General features: G+C 40.8%; 1 protein-coding gene across 2 annotated transcripts in view; it reads left to right on the forward strand.

Moving 5' to 3' along the window:
• The window catches only part of LOC146855975 (neurotensin/neuromedin N-like), a 96,516-nt gene that overhangs the window by 49,546 nt on the left and 30,186 nt on the right, over window positions 1–16,784 (forward strand). For both annotated transcript variants that reach the window (XM_085650689.1, XM_085650690.1), the window contains exon 2: window positions 11,874–11,935. In XM_085650689.1, the coding sequence (XP_085506815.1) occupies window positions 11,874–11,935 (62 nt within the window). The remainder of the gene's footprint in view (window positions 1–11,873; window positions 11,936–16,784) is intronic.

Raw genomic sequence — 16,784 nt, forward strand, 5'->3', positions numbered from 1 at the left:
GATCAGTGCCAAGTATAAAAGGAAGACCAGAGCAATAAAGACCAGGACCAGAGCAAAGAGGATTAGGAGGATGAGTAACAAGAGTACCAGGAACAGCCTTAGTAGTGCCAGGGAAACCTTGGCCATAGGTCCAGAGTCCAAAGTACCAAGTGGAGCAGAAAGATCAGGGCCTGGGGTAGCAGGACCGGTATGAGGAAGATCAGGAGAACTAGAACAGCCAGAGCCAGGAAGTCTTATGGCACTGACCTGGATGTCCTGGAGGACCAGGACCAAAACAACAAGACTCAGAAGGACCAAAAGAAAGAGAACCAGGGCCAAAAGGGCTCAGACCATTCAGTTCAGTGCCAGGAGAACCATTAGAACAAGCTACAGGGCCTGGAGTTCAAGGATCCAAACCAGGAAGAAAAGGCCTAAGAGGACCAGGCCATAAAATGAAAGTTAGAGCGAGGGGAGAAGTAGGACCAGGAACTGATGTACCAGGAATCAGATGTGCAGGGTAAGAAGGATCACAAAGACCATGTTATATAGACAAGAGTCAAGAGGATCAGGAAAGAAAATTGAGAGATAGGAGAAGGGGGCCTGAAAGGACCAGGATGGACAGGACGACTAGAGCCAACAGGTTTAGGCATACAAAGACCCAAACAAGGAACACCATAAACAAAAGAATCAAGTCTAGTCGGCACACAACTAGGAAGAGAATTCAGACTGTGAGGACCAGGAATAAGAAGACCATTGCTAGGCAAACCAGATTAAGAGTGAGGAAGACTAGGAGAACGAGACCTGAAGAATCAAGAGGAGATGGCCAGGCAACCAAAGCAAGCAGGAGCTAAGAGGGCCAGGACAAGGAGGACCAGTGGGACCACAACCAAGGTGACATGGAAGCTCAAGTTATAGAGGCCCAGGGGTGTCCAGACCTGGCATACCAGGAGAAGCAGGACCAGACAAGGGCAAAAAGTAGGACCAGAACAAGGATGGCCAGGATGATAAGAGTCACGATGACCAAGCCAGGTAGCTAAAAACAGGATGACCTGAACAAGGAGGATCAGAACAAAGTGGACAAGTTATTCTTGGATGACAGTGAGCAGGAGGACCAGAGTCAAGAATATTTTGACCTGATGGAGGAGGGCCTGGAGAATTAGTCAGGTCAGGAGCAGGTTGACTAAGGCCATTAACACCAGGGAGCAGATGTGAGAGGTTTGGGTGAACCTCACCTGGAACAGAGCTAGGAGGACTAGAAGGGTTAGAACCAAGGGGACCAGGACCTGAAGTTTCAAGTGAAGAGGGAGGACTAAGAACTGAGATATTAGGACCAGTTTGGTAAGGATCCTGGGTACCAGTAGGACCAGAGACTGGAGGACTAATGGGACCAGAAGAGGACCAAAATGACCAGGCCCAGCCCGAGAAGACTTCATAAGGTGGACCAGAACCAGTGGATGCAGAAAAAGGTGGACCACAAGGACCAGGGCAGGGAGAATCAGGATGACCCATACCAGGAAGTCTAGGGGTGCCAGCCCTAGGAGAACCAGGACAACAGTGCTTGGTAGATAAGGACCCATCAGACCAACAGGATTAGGGTGAGGGTCTTTAGCACCAGTTTTCAGATGCCCAGGAAGAGTTAATACAAGGATGAGCCTTGAGCAGAGCCAGGAAGAACAGGGTGAGGAGGGACTACTATCATGAGCACCAGATTCAGGAAACCAGTACCAGGGTGAACAGAACTGGTTGGATCAGTCCCAGAAGGAAGAATCAGGGAACCAAACCAACCCAGAAAAGGAGGATTTGCAACAGGACTAAGCGGAGGACCAACACTTAAAGACTCAGAAAGACCTGGAAGAAAAGGAAGAAAAGGAAGAGGAGCAGGAGGACACCTATGTGATTCTAGGTCACATGTATTAGGATATCCCTTTTGTAGATGATTCTTATTCATGCTTTTTATGCTGCCAACCCTTAACATCTGAACTTCTTCAGCCCATGTATAGAACTGATAAGTTTTTTCTGAAAAATCCGAGCATACAAAGTGAATTAAAAACCAGGACTGTTACATTCTGAACTCTGGGTGATAGAAGACCCTGTCTGATGCTGGCACATGAGTCTGGGGGTGGATCTGAGAGCATAGGGACTGAAAAGTGATGGAGGAGTTTAAAGGTGGATGGGTGAAAATAAACAGAAAAGGGTTTGAGAAACTCAGATGGCTGAAGTCATCAAAAATGGTTATTGGCTTCCAAAGGGGTCAAAGGGCTATGGCAATCAGCAAAGGGGAGCTTAGGATCACAAAAAGGCTCTGATGAGAAGAAGAGGGGGTAATGGAGGCTCCAGATAGATCATCTGAGAGAGCTCAACTAGGGATTCTGTCAGTGTGACCCCACAATCTTTGTGTTGACATTCCATGTGTGTGTATGTGTGGTAGGTATGTAGCAAGTGTGTAGTAGTAAGACCTTGTGGGGTGAAAGTCTACGTGCATGCACTAGTGGATGAATTTTGCATGACATGATGGAGAGTTGCTGCAGCTTCCGTACACAGTGGGCAGGTATTGACTGCATCCCTGTAGATGGAGGGTGTAGACTCAGAACTGAAGTAATGGAGAATGGAGAAAAGGATACCCCAAGGAATTCTGTGAGGTCCTTTTTAGCAAAGGGCTGCTGTTTAGTTTAGTTTAGTTTAGTTTAGTTTAGTTGACAACATAGGGTAGATGGCAGGAGGAAGGTGTTGGTCAGCGGTTTCACTAGTTAAAGGTGTCAAAATTTTTATACTGGACTGCTCTTTTGTCTGTGCCTGATGACTGCTCAAGAATGCTGATGACAGCCAAGTGCTGAGATCAAGGAGATCATATGCTTCATTGTGAACTTGTGTTGGACACTCTGCATGGAGAAAGCACTTTTGTTACTGCTGTGAGAGACATTGCCTATCACAAAGGCGGTGTCTCAGCTACAGTAAGAAAATTTAATTTTAAATAGAATTAGCACATATCAGTTCTAAAACCTCAATAGTGGATCCACATCCCCTGTATGGAAAATGAGAATCAAAGTGAAACTGCGAAATGATCGATCCATAGGTTACAAGAATGCAGATAACATATTGTCTCTGTTTCTTCAGTGTCTTGTTTCTTACAATATTTGGAATAAAATTAATAAAAATATTTGAGAGTTTTTTTCCATCTGTGTCTTTCATGTTAATATGTCTTTCTCCGATTTATTGGGAAAATTAATTCATATTCCAATGACATTCAGTTCAATTAAGTATAGTCCCATTCCTTTGCTTGTGGTTCCTCAAAGGAATAGTTCCTCTCATGACCCAACAGAGATGGAGCAAGACTCATCGAAGGAAGGACTTTATATAACCTACCCCATTTAGAGTAAAACCTGGCTTTAAGGGACTCCATCATCCTGGGAGAAAACTCACAGCATTTGGGAATATTAGTTTTTTATTTTTCAGAAATAATCTCCTGCATTGGGAATTTGTAGGGAATTTGTTTTTGAAAAACAAAAGATTTTAAAAAGTTTGCTTGCCAGCCATCATGTCTGATGGTACTGTCCTTCAAACATTTTATGCATAGATAGGAACCACCATGACAGCAGATCCTGTCAATGAAAGAGAGTTGTCCAAAAGGCCAGTGGATAGGCGGAGGTCCCTCAAGATGGCAGAAGTATTGTCCTGTGCCATTCTGATGAAGATTACTTCAGCCTCAAAAAAAAAATCAGGCCCATGATTTTTTCTGTCTGTCACGAGATTAGAATGAATCCTCTCAATTATACTTTGATGGTCATTTATAAGGCCCTATGAAATTGTTTAATATTTTTATAAAATCTGCCTAAATATTATAGGGCTCCTTACTACTGGGACACTAAATTTTCAAGTCTGGGTTTTGCTTTTCCATATCATTGATTTCAGGTGTTTCAGTTGATTTGTTTAATTGAAATGTTTTGCTGCAGAAAAAGAGGTGTTCTGGTAACATCAAGCCTTATAGCAATCCTGTATCTGGCCCTGGTACATTTCCGTAGCTTTGTGAGAAAGAACGAGTAAATAGCTTTAGAAGAGTAAACAGCTTTAACTAGTCTTGCAAGGATTCTAGACATCTTTATAATTAGTCACGACTGTAGGAAAACTTTAAGGAGTTGGAGAATTTATTGAGCAAGAGACAGCTCCATAAAGGGCCCCTCAAGTCAGTATCTCTTTGCCCATGGTGTAATGGAGTGGCGTTCTGTGCTATGTTTATGAAAATAACGGAAACATCCAAACATTTGGGACCTTTAGACCTATAAGTTAGTGCCTGCATCTAAACCAGTATTAGCACTAAGGCCCTCATGTGGCAAAATCACAGGATTTGGGACCACACAAGTGTTTATCATTATGCACAAAATCCTTTTTATGAATGGAAAATTCTTTAGAATAGTGAAAGAACATTTGCAATTGTTTCCAAACCATAGATATGAGGGTTCATGAACGGGATTTCCTCCCTCTCCTTTCCAGTTCAGAAAGGTATTTATTGATAGTTTCTGACTGCATTTGCAGTCACAAACCATTGATGAGCTAACAACCCCTGAGATAGGGTTGTAACTGATTTGCAGAGGAAGGGGTCCCCTTAAGATCACTTTCACTTTGGAAATCATGTGGATAGATTCAGGAAGGAGACTTTTTCCAAAACCAAAAACTTATTTTTTCATACCAACACTGGTTTATTTAAGGAACATGGGCTGCTTTGAAAAAAATGTTTTTCCATTTTAAAATGCAGTCATAGGGATGGTAGTGTGGAGTCCCTTGCAGGCACCATCCCTGCAATTGAAGGCAATCACAGAGGGTAGCAAATTGACGCCTGTCTAATGAATATTTATTTGGCTGAGTGTTCTTCAACCCCCTGTGATCCAGTATTTTGTGAACCAGTCGGTTTACAATATATAATTCCATTTGCAAAAATTATGAGTGGAATTAGTGACCACTTTTGTGAATGAAAAGGTAATGTATCAGAACCCTAACTTTCATAAGGAGATGGATACCTATCATGTTCACTCCTTGTTTGCAGTTCTACCTGTTGTATGTACCTGTTGAAATCTGTAAATGGCATAATGAAACAGCAACCGAGTAAATAGTGAAGTTCCTCTGCCATTTGCATGGCTACTGGTCAAGTTGTGCATACTGTCTACTTTTTACCGAGTCACCAGGTGAATAATGAAGTTTCTTGTATAGTTATTTGCAAGACCACCAGCAACAGAGTACATCATTTCAGCTATTTAGGCAGCTGCTGGGTAAAAATTGAAATTTCTATTGTACTTGCCCGGCTACTGGTAAGATAATATATAATTTCTGCTATATAACCAGCAGCCACAAAAATAATTATGTTTATTTGTTATGTGCATGCCTGCTTGCTTAATTGTACATGACTGCTGTTTTGTTAGCAGCTGGATAATGAGTGAAGTTGTTTTTGTTTGCCTGACTGCAAGCTAAATATAACAAAACCTCTGCTATTTAGCCAAGGCATGCATATAGTGATGGTTTCTTGCTGTTTGCATGGCTTCTTGCCAAACAGGGCAAACTCTCTACTATTTGGACAACAGCTGGATAAATAGTGAAGCTTTCCCGCACTTTGCACAGCCACCAGCTAGACTGTGCAGAATCACTACTATTAAGCAAGCAGCTGGGTAAAGAGTGAAGTTTTTCTGCTATTTGCATGGCCACGGGACGAACAGAGCAGAATCTCTATTATTTAACCAGTGGGCAAATAAATAGTGACTGTTCTCTGCTATTTCCAAGGCTGCCAGTCAAATAGTAAATCATTTCTACTATTTAGCCAGTGGCCAAGTAACCTGCAGTGCAAATTTACTATCTACAGAGCAGCGGGATAAATAGCTGCTACCTTATTTGTAATGCATTTCGGGAGTAACCCTCCTTTCTCAAACAGTGCAATTTGATTTGTTTATGGTGAAAAAAAATGATGAACTAATATAAAAAAAAACACAATTCTTCTTCACATATATCAAAGTCTGTTTTCAATGCCGGCTTATTGTTCAATAACATTTGGCCACAGTGTTCATAGAAAGAGAGGTCACGTTTTCATCCATGCGGTTCTAATCCATTGAGTATATAAATGTTCACTAATAGTAGTTACTCTGCGGAAATCCTGATACTGCCTATTCAGAAAATATAATCCTCACAGAGCAATTAAAGGAAACGAAGAGAGACTATCTTTCTATCCCTATCACATTCTGTTTTTGAACCAGGTCATGCTGCAATGATGTACAAGAAAACAACCTGTACTGGTCATAGAGATAAATAAGACTCACATTCAGTCATATCAGCAATATTGTAAGCAAATAAAATGCATCTTAATGGCTTGTACCAATCGTGTGGAAAATGTACTTAATGATTATCAATATATAGTCATTTTCCCTTACATGTATACCATTCTCGTTTCTCGTCTGTTTACTTTAGTTCGGTCATAAACCCCTATATCCATACAATACAGTACGAATAAATTACTTCAATCCTGCCAAAAACAATACATAAAAGTATCATAAAATCAGCAAAGCAAAAGTGAAACACTGGTCTAGACTATAAAATCATACAGCGTTGTTCTAGAGATGCAGTTTGGTAACCTCTGCTAATGTCTTGGATTTTAGTGTGGGGTAATAGATGTTAAAACTTTGCACCAAATTGGCCAAATACTCTCTAAAAATGTAGCGATTGGAAAAACTATGAGTGGGGACATATCAGTTCTACAGAATCTTATAGCTACCCTGTAGTGGTGGACAACAAGTGAATGGCATAATGGTATTATCCAGCGCCTTCTCTGTTTAGGGTATTTTAAACAACAGAACAATAAATGATCTGTCATTTCCTCGGTTTCTCTGCACGTAGGGCATAAATTCGAACCACCATGATTTGCTTTTCATTTACAAGTAACTGATGCTAAAGGTAGGGTCTCCCACCTAAATCTGATATAGAATGGTTTTGTGAAGGGGCGGTCAATTTCATTCATGTATTTCTCAAAGAGAGAATATGGTTTAAAATCTGGGAAAGATTTGGTTTATTTCCCCGGCTAGTTAGTTCTGACCCCACCTGATCCCAGTACATTGCCTTCAGGTTTTTTATTTCAGGAGAAGAGATTGATTGAGGATCTGTTGAATACTTTTCTAGGCCTAGTGAGAAACATGTCTGTTTCACAAAGGCCAACCACAGGAGCTTTCTTCCACCATGGGACCTATCAAGTAAGTCTAGAAAACCCTCTCTGTAGTTTACCAAATCAGGGGTCGTCCAGAATCCAAACCAGTATGAAATCGATCTGAGTTGTATTAGGTGGACAATGGGCCAGATGCGTAGATCAAATTTGAATACTAGAGGGGTACATTGGGGTATTTTAAGAAACTTTCTCAAAACGTTATTCTCAGCCCCTTCCAGTGCATCTAAGTTAACATGACCTGACAATTTCACACCATAGATACCGGCAGCTAGGAGCTTGGGTTCTCTAGGCTTCAAGAATCGGAGAGACTGAATAGATGGAGGAATTATTTGCAAATTCTAATAATGTTGCTGCCCGGTGTTTTAAGATAAGGGGGCTTTTGGTGACTTGATTTGCCCAGGAGTTGGTAACTGGACAGACGTATTCCAAGATAGTCAAATTAAATCACTCTCTCTCAATCTGTTTCCCCTCTAGCAATATTTTCCCTTTGAAACCTCTATGCGGGTGTATGGACATGAATTTGGTTTGGTTTTGTTTATTACTAGGCCATGATCTGAGCAGAAGAGACTAAACTTGCTCAAAAGGGTCTCTAGGTCCTATGGGGTCTTAGATATTAGCAGCATGTCATCTGTGAATAACTAAGCTGGAATCTTGGACCCTCCAAGAGCCCGGGAGTCATTGTTGCAGGCCTGTAAGTAGTCAATGCATCCATTTATGAACAACAGGAATAGTGTGAGTGCAAGTACACAACCCTGCTGAACTCCTTTTTTAACCCCAATGGGCCAGTTGATTCCCCATTTTGTCCCCATCTGACCTGAGGAAAGTTATTGCTGTGGAGACGTGTAATCATGGTAAGGAGGGGGTCCAGGATCCCCATATTGCTAAGGTTCTCCACAATCTATCCCTGGGGACCATGTCGAAGGCCGCTCTAATGTTTACAAAAGCAGCATATAGACTACCATTGCCCAAATGTAAATGTATAGGTATTTATGTAAATGTATAGGTATTTATATAGCGCTGATGACCACTACAGGTATCTCAGCGCTGTACTCATACCGCTAAAGGAACCCTTCCTGGCTTTCCATGTGAGGTGTCCACTCCTGGGCACCCCCATGGTGAGGCCAGGCATCGCAGCGCTGTTGGGGCCATTGTGGAGATTAAGCAAGCTATTGCCCAGAGTTGCAGCGTGGGACCCATGATTAGAATGGCACTGAGGCGAGAATATCCGGTCCGAGGAATTTATAGCCTGAGACCCTGCCGCGGCGGGAATCGAACCCTGGTCCCGGACCAGTGCTCTGTATCGAGGTCTGCTGCTCTAACCATTGAGCCACACTTCTCCACCTCTTTCCACCTTACCAACTGAAACCTGAAGACCTGGTCAACTGTGCTGGTCTTGGGGTGAAAACCGGCCTGGAATGGGGTCAGGATTTTACTTTCTGCAATCCAGAACAGTAATCGATCAAGTATAATGTTACAAAATGTTTTTGGCTAGATTCAATGAGACTGATTGGCCAGTAGTTTGCAGAATCCAAATTTGTCCCTTTTTTGGGAATAGGAATAATCTCCGCCCCCTTCCATGACTGGGGGATATCTCTTGGCAGTGTAGCATTAAAGATGTAGGTGAGATATGGAACCCAGATGGCTTGTTCTGAGATAAAGAGATCCATTAGAATTCAGTCAACCCCTGGGGCCTTATCTGGATTTTGAGAGATTATGGCAAATTTAACCTCCGAGTTACTAAAGGAAAGCCTGGCCTCATAGGTGGAATATGTTTTGGGAGGGTGTAGGTTCACTTTAGTGGTTTTTGATTGTCCTGATCTGTTTAGGGACTCGCCGTTTGGAGAAGGGATAGGGCAACTATAAGATATTCAAATGAGTCACCCAATCATGTGGAAAAATATGGGATTATGGTTTCATTTTACAGATTTAGCACCATAAGAGATTACAAGCTAGAAATCCCTGTGATTCCCCCTTTTACAGCAACTAGTAGGTCACTCCGGATTTATGTGTCCCAATTAGTTTTTGCATTTTTTTGGCTTTGCTTGTAATTCGAACTGGCGATCTTAACCTTGTGATAGGAACCCCCCTTAATGGCATCTAGGAGATGGGTTTTGCCACTCTACATCCTTTATTATACCATTATCATAAAGACTGATTTGTTCATTGTGGTGTGGAAGAGTTAGTAATAAACATTACAAGAGGGGTTAAAGAAAAGAGAAGAGAGCACAGCCTGTCAATCCAACTCATTTTGTCACAATTTCGTGCCCTGGACATTCCATTTGCTCCATAACATTCAAGGTTACAAGATTAGAATGGTTGTGAATATCACATCGGGTGGTTTAGCTGTAATGATTCACCCACTCTCTCCTCCCTCCATGTGGCACCTTGCTCAAGAGAAGTTCAGCAGCACCTCACTTCGACACTCCATGCTATTTTATTGCATGCTGCTTGCAGAGGACATGACATTGTCAGTTAATGTGTGTGTATTCCACCAATGCAGTGATTACACTATACAGTGCTGTTTGGTTACTGTGGTGAGGTTTGCACTATTGGAGCATTGCACTTGGTGCAGTTCACCTCCACTGTCAGCTAAATATATGGACGTCATCACTCTGTGTGACCTAGCAGTGCACATTGTGTACTGTGTGCGTACCTTATTCACCTGCATTAACTTGGGTCACTCCCTTTATTTGCTGTTACTTAAGAAAGGATTTGTGACCTAGCAGTGCACATTGTGTACTGTGTGCGTACCTTATTCACCTGCATTAACTTGGGTCACTCCCTTTATTTGCTGTTACTTAAGCAAGGATTTGTGACCTAGCAGTGCACATTGTGTACTGTGTGCGTACCTTATTCACCTGCATTAACTTGGGTCACTCCCTTTATTTGCTGTTACTTAGGATTTGTGACCTAGCAGTGCACATTGTGTACTGTGTGCGTACCTTATTCACCTGCATTAACTTGGGTCACTCCCTTTATTTGCTGTTACTTAAGAAAGGATTTGTGACCTAGCAGTGCACATTGTGTACTGTGTGCGTAGCTTATTCCCCTGCATTAACTTGGGTCACTCCCTTTATTTGCTGTTACTTAAGAAAGGATTTGTAACCTAGTAGTGCACATTGTGTACTGTGTGCGTACCTTATTCACCTGCATTAACTTGGGTCACTCCCTTTATTTGCTGTTACTTAAGAAAGGATTTGTGACCTAGCAGTGCACATTGTGTACTGTGTGCGTACCTTATTCACCTGCATTACCTTGGGTCACTCCCTTTATTTGCTGTTACTTAAGAAAGGATTTTAAAGGAAGTACCAATGAACAACAGGCACCTTTCCACTCCTTTTTTAGAGTTCATGCAAGTAGATGGAAACACGACCAACCAGGCAGGAAAACTTCTGTCACTGCCGGTTCAGTTCTTATCATAACATTCTAAGAACATCCCATGATTCTTATCACAGATTCCAGCCCCAACAGGACTCCGCACGACCACACCTCTTCTCATTTTGTCTTGTTTCTTGATATTGCTGTGCTTTCCGTGTGTTCTTTCTCTGTTTTTATCATCAGCTGGGTCGTTGCTTGGATGGGGAGTCACATTTGGTAATATTTATGCATGAGCGGTCCCATGGTTCTCCTTTGATGTGCCTGTGCTTTGCCTGCAAAGTGAAGCTTTTTAATATGCAGGGTGATATTTCATTTGGCTAGGAAATTCATCTCTACTTTGGTGAAGACCTGAATTTTTGTCCTTCACCCCTGCCTGTGGTCTACTCCTTCAGTAACATCAGCCATGCTTGCGATGGTGTCACTTGCAGTGTTGTCAGTGCAATTGATGCGGTGATAGGCGGTGATAGAGAGCAATTTTCTATGTCGGTCTGTTGCCTTATTTGTTTGCTCTTTTTCCACTAACTCACTTGCCATGTTTAATGAGCACTGGTTTTTATGTAGCATCAGTCTGATATGCGGTATCAGTTGCTTGTTCTGGTATAGTTGTATGAGGTATGGCTGACCAATGTCATCCATAGCGTGGCGTAATGATATGGTCCTGCTGGAGGTAAGTTTGTTTTGTATCTTAGAGAGAGAGAATCTTCTATTATTTTGAGGTAACTCAAAGAGGGTGACGTGGGGCATTGTTCCATGGGACATGACCCATCAATATGTCTCTTTCAACTTTATTTAACATGTGAACGAAAATATGGTGCTTAACGTTTGAAATTTCACAATAAGTACTTCTGGAATTAGGATAAAATTACTAATCTTCTCAAATTTCAAGTCAAGGTTTAGATCAATTTTACGGTTTTGACTTTCTGCAAGACAGAAGAGGGCATTGTTAAACTTCAGTACAGCACCTATGGTTGTAAGTTTTCTACGTGCTTGGCACCTCTTTAAAGAAGACATAAGCGGAGAACTTCCTTCCAATTCTGTTTTAAAGGGAGAAACCTCAAACTATTCGTCTTAAAATGAATATACAATTCTAAGTTTTAACTACACAAATCATTCCTGTATCGTAAACAGAAGATTACAATAATCTTGTTAGTTGTTTCCAGCTATGCATAAATAAACTATTGTACATTCATTTTATTAGCATGCAAACGTGGTACCTTATGTCGTCTTGTTGATGAACCTCGTGGCTTACAGGAGACATCGGGAGGGATGCTATATGCACAACATATAACACTTGTAACATATGCTTTATGTTCTTGTTTTGCAGATTCAGAAGAGGATATTAAAGCATTAGAAACAGATTTATTGAACAATATGTATTCTACAAAGGTATGTATGTTGTTTGAAAAGTATTAAAGCTTAGGGATCTCATGAAAGTGAGAAGCAGACGTCACCATAGGAATATGTTGGGCCCGATTCACCAATAAAAAATGTAAATAATGGAAGGAGATTTTGATCGCTGTCGGCACGTACTTATTACATCTCTTAGTATTAATCAGCATTCCCAGTAGTACATCTGGAAGGCTGCACCAGGCACAGGTGTCCAGGCTTACTACTGGAACAGTAGGCATATTTCTTGGGCACTCAGATTCCTGCTCTGTAGATTTCAAGAAAGCGTAGCATTCCACACAAAGGACAGGCTGTCACCACTGCGATGGTAGACTAATGTCCATCCTGCATCAGTCAGGCTCTTCTTTTATACCTTGTGGACCAGAGTTAACAACACTTTGCACTAGTGCAAAATTACAAAAAAAAGTATGCAGACTGATGCAAAGAATTGATTTGTTATTTACTTTCCAGCTCAAAACTTGTTTTGTGGTTGATAGTTATATAAAAACTGTGCACTGATTTGATTACTTTGCTCTATGAGGACATACTTGGAGTAGTATGCAGGTGTTCCTCTTCTACTCGCCATGGCTTTTGTTGCAAAGCCCTTCCTAATAATAATGGTAGACAGAGCTTTTCACAAACAAACTATTCTTCCTGGATGCAGTCAGCAAGTAGGAGAAATGTTTTTATTTCTCTAAACTTTTCAAACTTTGCATGTGAGCTGCATTGTATAGCACATATGAATAGTTTCATAGTTAATTTAAGAACAGGAATTTGTACAAGAATAGTGTCCTTCCAGTAGTCAGTCAGTCAAGATAATGTTTATTTGGACCATTAGTCATTAAACAGCATAAGAGCAATCAATGTATATACACTCTAATATTATAAATAATTTATTCAACTAATACTATTAAAACAGCCGTCCATAAAAATAAATCGGTTACACTTTCATAACACTTCCCTGCTCAATCCCACAGTATATATACGGCATATTCACACCACATATTAATACATACTTGATAAAAAGATAAATAATTTTTAAAAAACTCAAATATAATTATCCTATTTGTAGTTTTTCTGTTTGAATAAGCTAAAGTTCTTCACCTTCGCATAGTTCCTTACTTCCCCATGGTAACATTGTCTGACTCACTACACCATATAAAATTTTTTTGCAGCAGCCAGGTACCTTCCAATGGCTATTGCAATTTCAAGGTTGCACATATCAACCAAAAATTCTATTGCTCGGGTGCGACACATAATTCCATATTTTAAAAAGATAGGGTGTAAAAACACTTTTCGCAATGGTAAAACATGTAAACAATCTAGTAGTATGTGCATGATATCACATTTTGTACCCACATTACATACACATTTCCCATCTGGTTGTGTCCTTTCAGTACAAAACATATGCTGAACTCATGCACATACCTTTGAACTTTTCAACAGCTTGACTTTTCATTGGGTTATTGTCTGAATAAAAAATTTACAGGAATCTATAGTTGTGTTAGTAGAATTTTTTTTTTAAATACTTAGTTTGATGTAGTTTCTGAAGAAGACATTTGTGAACTGCACATGTAAATTCACTTTTTGCTTAATGAAAAAGAAATACGATTTTTACTTAGTTGTGAATTAATTTAATTAAACGCTTATGTACAATACTGTCAGATAATGGAAAAAAATCATTTTGTATAAAGGAAGAAACCACAAAATGAACGTATCTGTTGGATTTCTTTTCTCCACAGTGCCTCTATGTGTTTTTAACTTTCAAATTTTCTGCACTTTCTCTGAGTGGTCCGCAGTATTGAATATCCTCTCAAAGTGAGGTCAGTTGAAGCATAAACTAGAATTCTGTTTGACCTAGGACACTCCAGGATGCATTGGTGAATGCAACGCAGTGAGGAGCACAGTACTGTGCATTGCCAAGCCTAGAATGTGTGTGTGTTAAAAGTGAATTATGTTTCAGCCAGCACTAAAACCCAATGAAATTTGCCATTTAAACTTGAAATGCACAGCACACACCATAACTAAACCCCCTCCACCTTTTGTTGTTGGTAGACAGCTTATTATGTATTAATTTCTTCTGAAAATGGGTGCACAAAGGAGGTGTGTCAGAAGGCTTTTTGGTGCCCGGGTACCTAACCTATATGGCGACATCATGTGCCACTGACATTACTGCTGTCTCACTAATGTATCACATATGCAGGTTAAGCATGTTTTTTGTAATATAAACACTTTAGCCGTGGCAACGCGAGGCCCATAAAAAGATCATAAAAGATCAGGGACATGGAGTAAACAGTCTCAGCTCGCTCCCACTTTATGATAGCTGGTAATAAGCATGGAGGGGGCATGAGTTATGGTGTGGTTTGCATATCACAACTGGTGAATTTTGTTGTTTTTAGGGGTTGTGTTCGCTGAACGATAACTAAATTTTAACTGTGTTTTTTCAGTGAATTTCTATTTTTCTAAATGATGTAGTGCATTTACCAGCTACAGAGGCACTGAAACCATCAGCCTATGTTTCCTAGAAGGGCCTGCACGCAAGCATAACCTTGATGGGTTTACCCTTTTTGTTAATAAAATGTGTGAATTTCCTTAAACACGCATTCGCCAAAATATGCATTTTTTACGAATATCTCGGAATTTTAAAATTTAGCATTCTAAAAATGAGTTAAAACAATGTTTCTGGCATTTTTATATGGCTCAATGTCCGTGTTTGGTCCCCTCTGGTGCTTAGTATTAGTTGTCAGGCCTCTGCTTCAATCTCTGGAATATTTTTGTGAAGCACAGATTTTTTGGCAAAATCCCGCTTCTAAAGACAGTGCAAACATATTTAAGTCCCCTTTATTAACCAGTCACATTCTATCACAAAGGCAAATGTGATTGACAATGTATACAAAAGTGGTAACCCTTTCAAGCTATCCCCCACCTTTTTTCGCTCTAGTTTCTAAAAAAACAAAACTCAACAGATTCAAGCCACACTAAGAATAGAATGATTTTGGAGTAAATTTCTATCTTTATGCTGAGGTAAATTAGTTCAGCATTTTTCGTTGTAGAAGTGAGCAAAAGTTTCTATCGAAGATTAGAAAAGAAAACAGATCATATATTGACACTCACCCCTTTACTTTTTTTACCTGCATGGAACTGTACAGAACTTGACAAGCCAGACCTACATATTCTAAGAGAGCTGAAATTGCACGAAGAGCCAGGCTTAGAGTGCTGCATACATTATTTAAAAAGTAGGCTGGGAACTCCTGGTAGTTCCCATGTTTTAGGTGCTTGAGGTTACGGAGACATTGTAGTTAGGCTCAGGTGTCACTCATACAAAATCACAGAAATTCAGCAGTTATAGTGCGCTAACTATAACTCGCGCCCCCACAATTAAATGCTTTTGACCTCACATATTACATCTATCATGACATGGTCAGTGACATCGTGAATGACTGGGAATGTGAAAGGCAGTATAGGTGAGTGATGGGGTATATTAGTGACTGTATGGATAAGTGAGTGAATGTGAGATTAGCTGTATGGGTGAGTGTGTGCTGGTGTAAGTGACTGTATAGGTGAGTGAGTATGTGTTAGTATCTGTATAAGTAAGTGAGTGAGTGTGTGTGTTACTGTATGAGTGGGTAAGTGGCTGTGTGATTGACTTTGTGGGTGAATGAGAAGGTGTGTGAGAAGCTCTATGGGTGATTGACTCACTGTGTTAGTGGCTGTATGAGTGTATGAGTGGATATGTCAGCAGCTGTATTAGTGAAAGGGTGGGTGAGTAGCAGTATGGGTGAGTGAGTAGATGTGTGTGTTGATCTATGAATTAGTGAGTGACTGTGTAAGTGTAGGTATAGGTGTGTGAACGGGCTTGAGAATGGTATTGTGGAAGTTGGAGTGGGTGTATGAAAGGTTATATAGGTTTGTGAGTGGGTGTGTCAGAGATTCTGTGTAAGATGTACTAATAAAGTCATGTAATATGTCATCAGTGATGTCAGTGACCATGTCATTAGTGATTTAATATGTGAGGTCATAAGCAGTGCATTGCGGGGGCACATGTTACAGTTAGCTCACTAACTATAATGGCTGAATTTCTCTGGTTTTATACAAGTGAAACCTGAACCTAACTATTACGTCCCTGTAACCTTTGTTTTTTTCATTGAATTTCAAAGGTTTTTTTAAAATTCCATTTCCTAACTATAACATCCCTGCAACCTTTGTTTTTTTCTGTGGATTTTTAAGGTTTTTGAAAAATAGCTAATTCCTAACTATAATGTCCCAGTAACCTTGGGTTTTTTCAGAGAATTTCTATGTTTTTTTAACTAGTAGTCACGTTTGCAGAGTGGCTCTAATCTGCTCTCAGGAATCCAGCTGTGTAGGATTTACAGGAGATACCAGGAGGGCTTCTTGGTACCAAAGGTCCCTCAGGAGTAAGGTGGACTTAATTTTCCAACCATTAGTGTACCACGGGCAGCGTTTACAGAGTGGTGGAGAAAGGGGGCATGGCTTCTGAAGCCCTCTAAGCAATCCCACTGTGTGGGACCTATTAGAGATAACAGGAGGGGTAGTTGGCCCCAAGAACATCCTTGGAAGGCAACTATACCTCCAGTAAGTCCCACACAGCAGGTTTGCTGAAACCTGGTAGGAGGCACGCCCCCTTTCTTCACTAGTCTGCAAACACACCTCCTGGTGCACTACTAGTGGGGGATGAAGTCGCCTTGGCTATTGAGGGTCCTTGGAAGCCAACTGCCCCTCCTATTACCTTGAGTAAGTCCCATACAGTGGGTTTGCAGAGAGCTTTTAGGTGATCATGCCCCCTTTCTCCATCACTATGCAAACACACCTCTTGGCACACTACTAGTTG

This window comes from Triturus cristatus, chromosome 4_1 (genome assembly GCF_964204655.1).
Source record: "Triturus cristatus chromosome 4_1, aTriCri1.1, whole genome shotgun sequence".
NCBI lineage: Eukaryota > Metazoa > Chordata > Amphibia > Caudata > Salamandridae > Triturus > Triturus cristatus.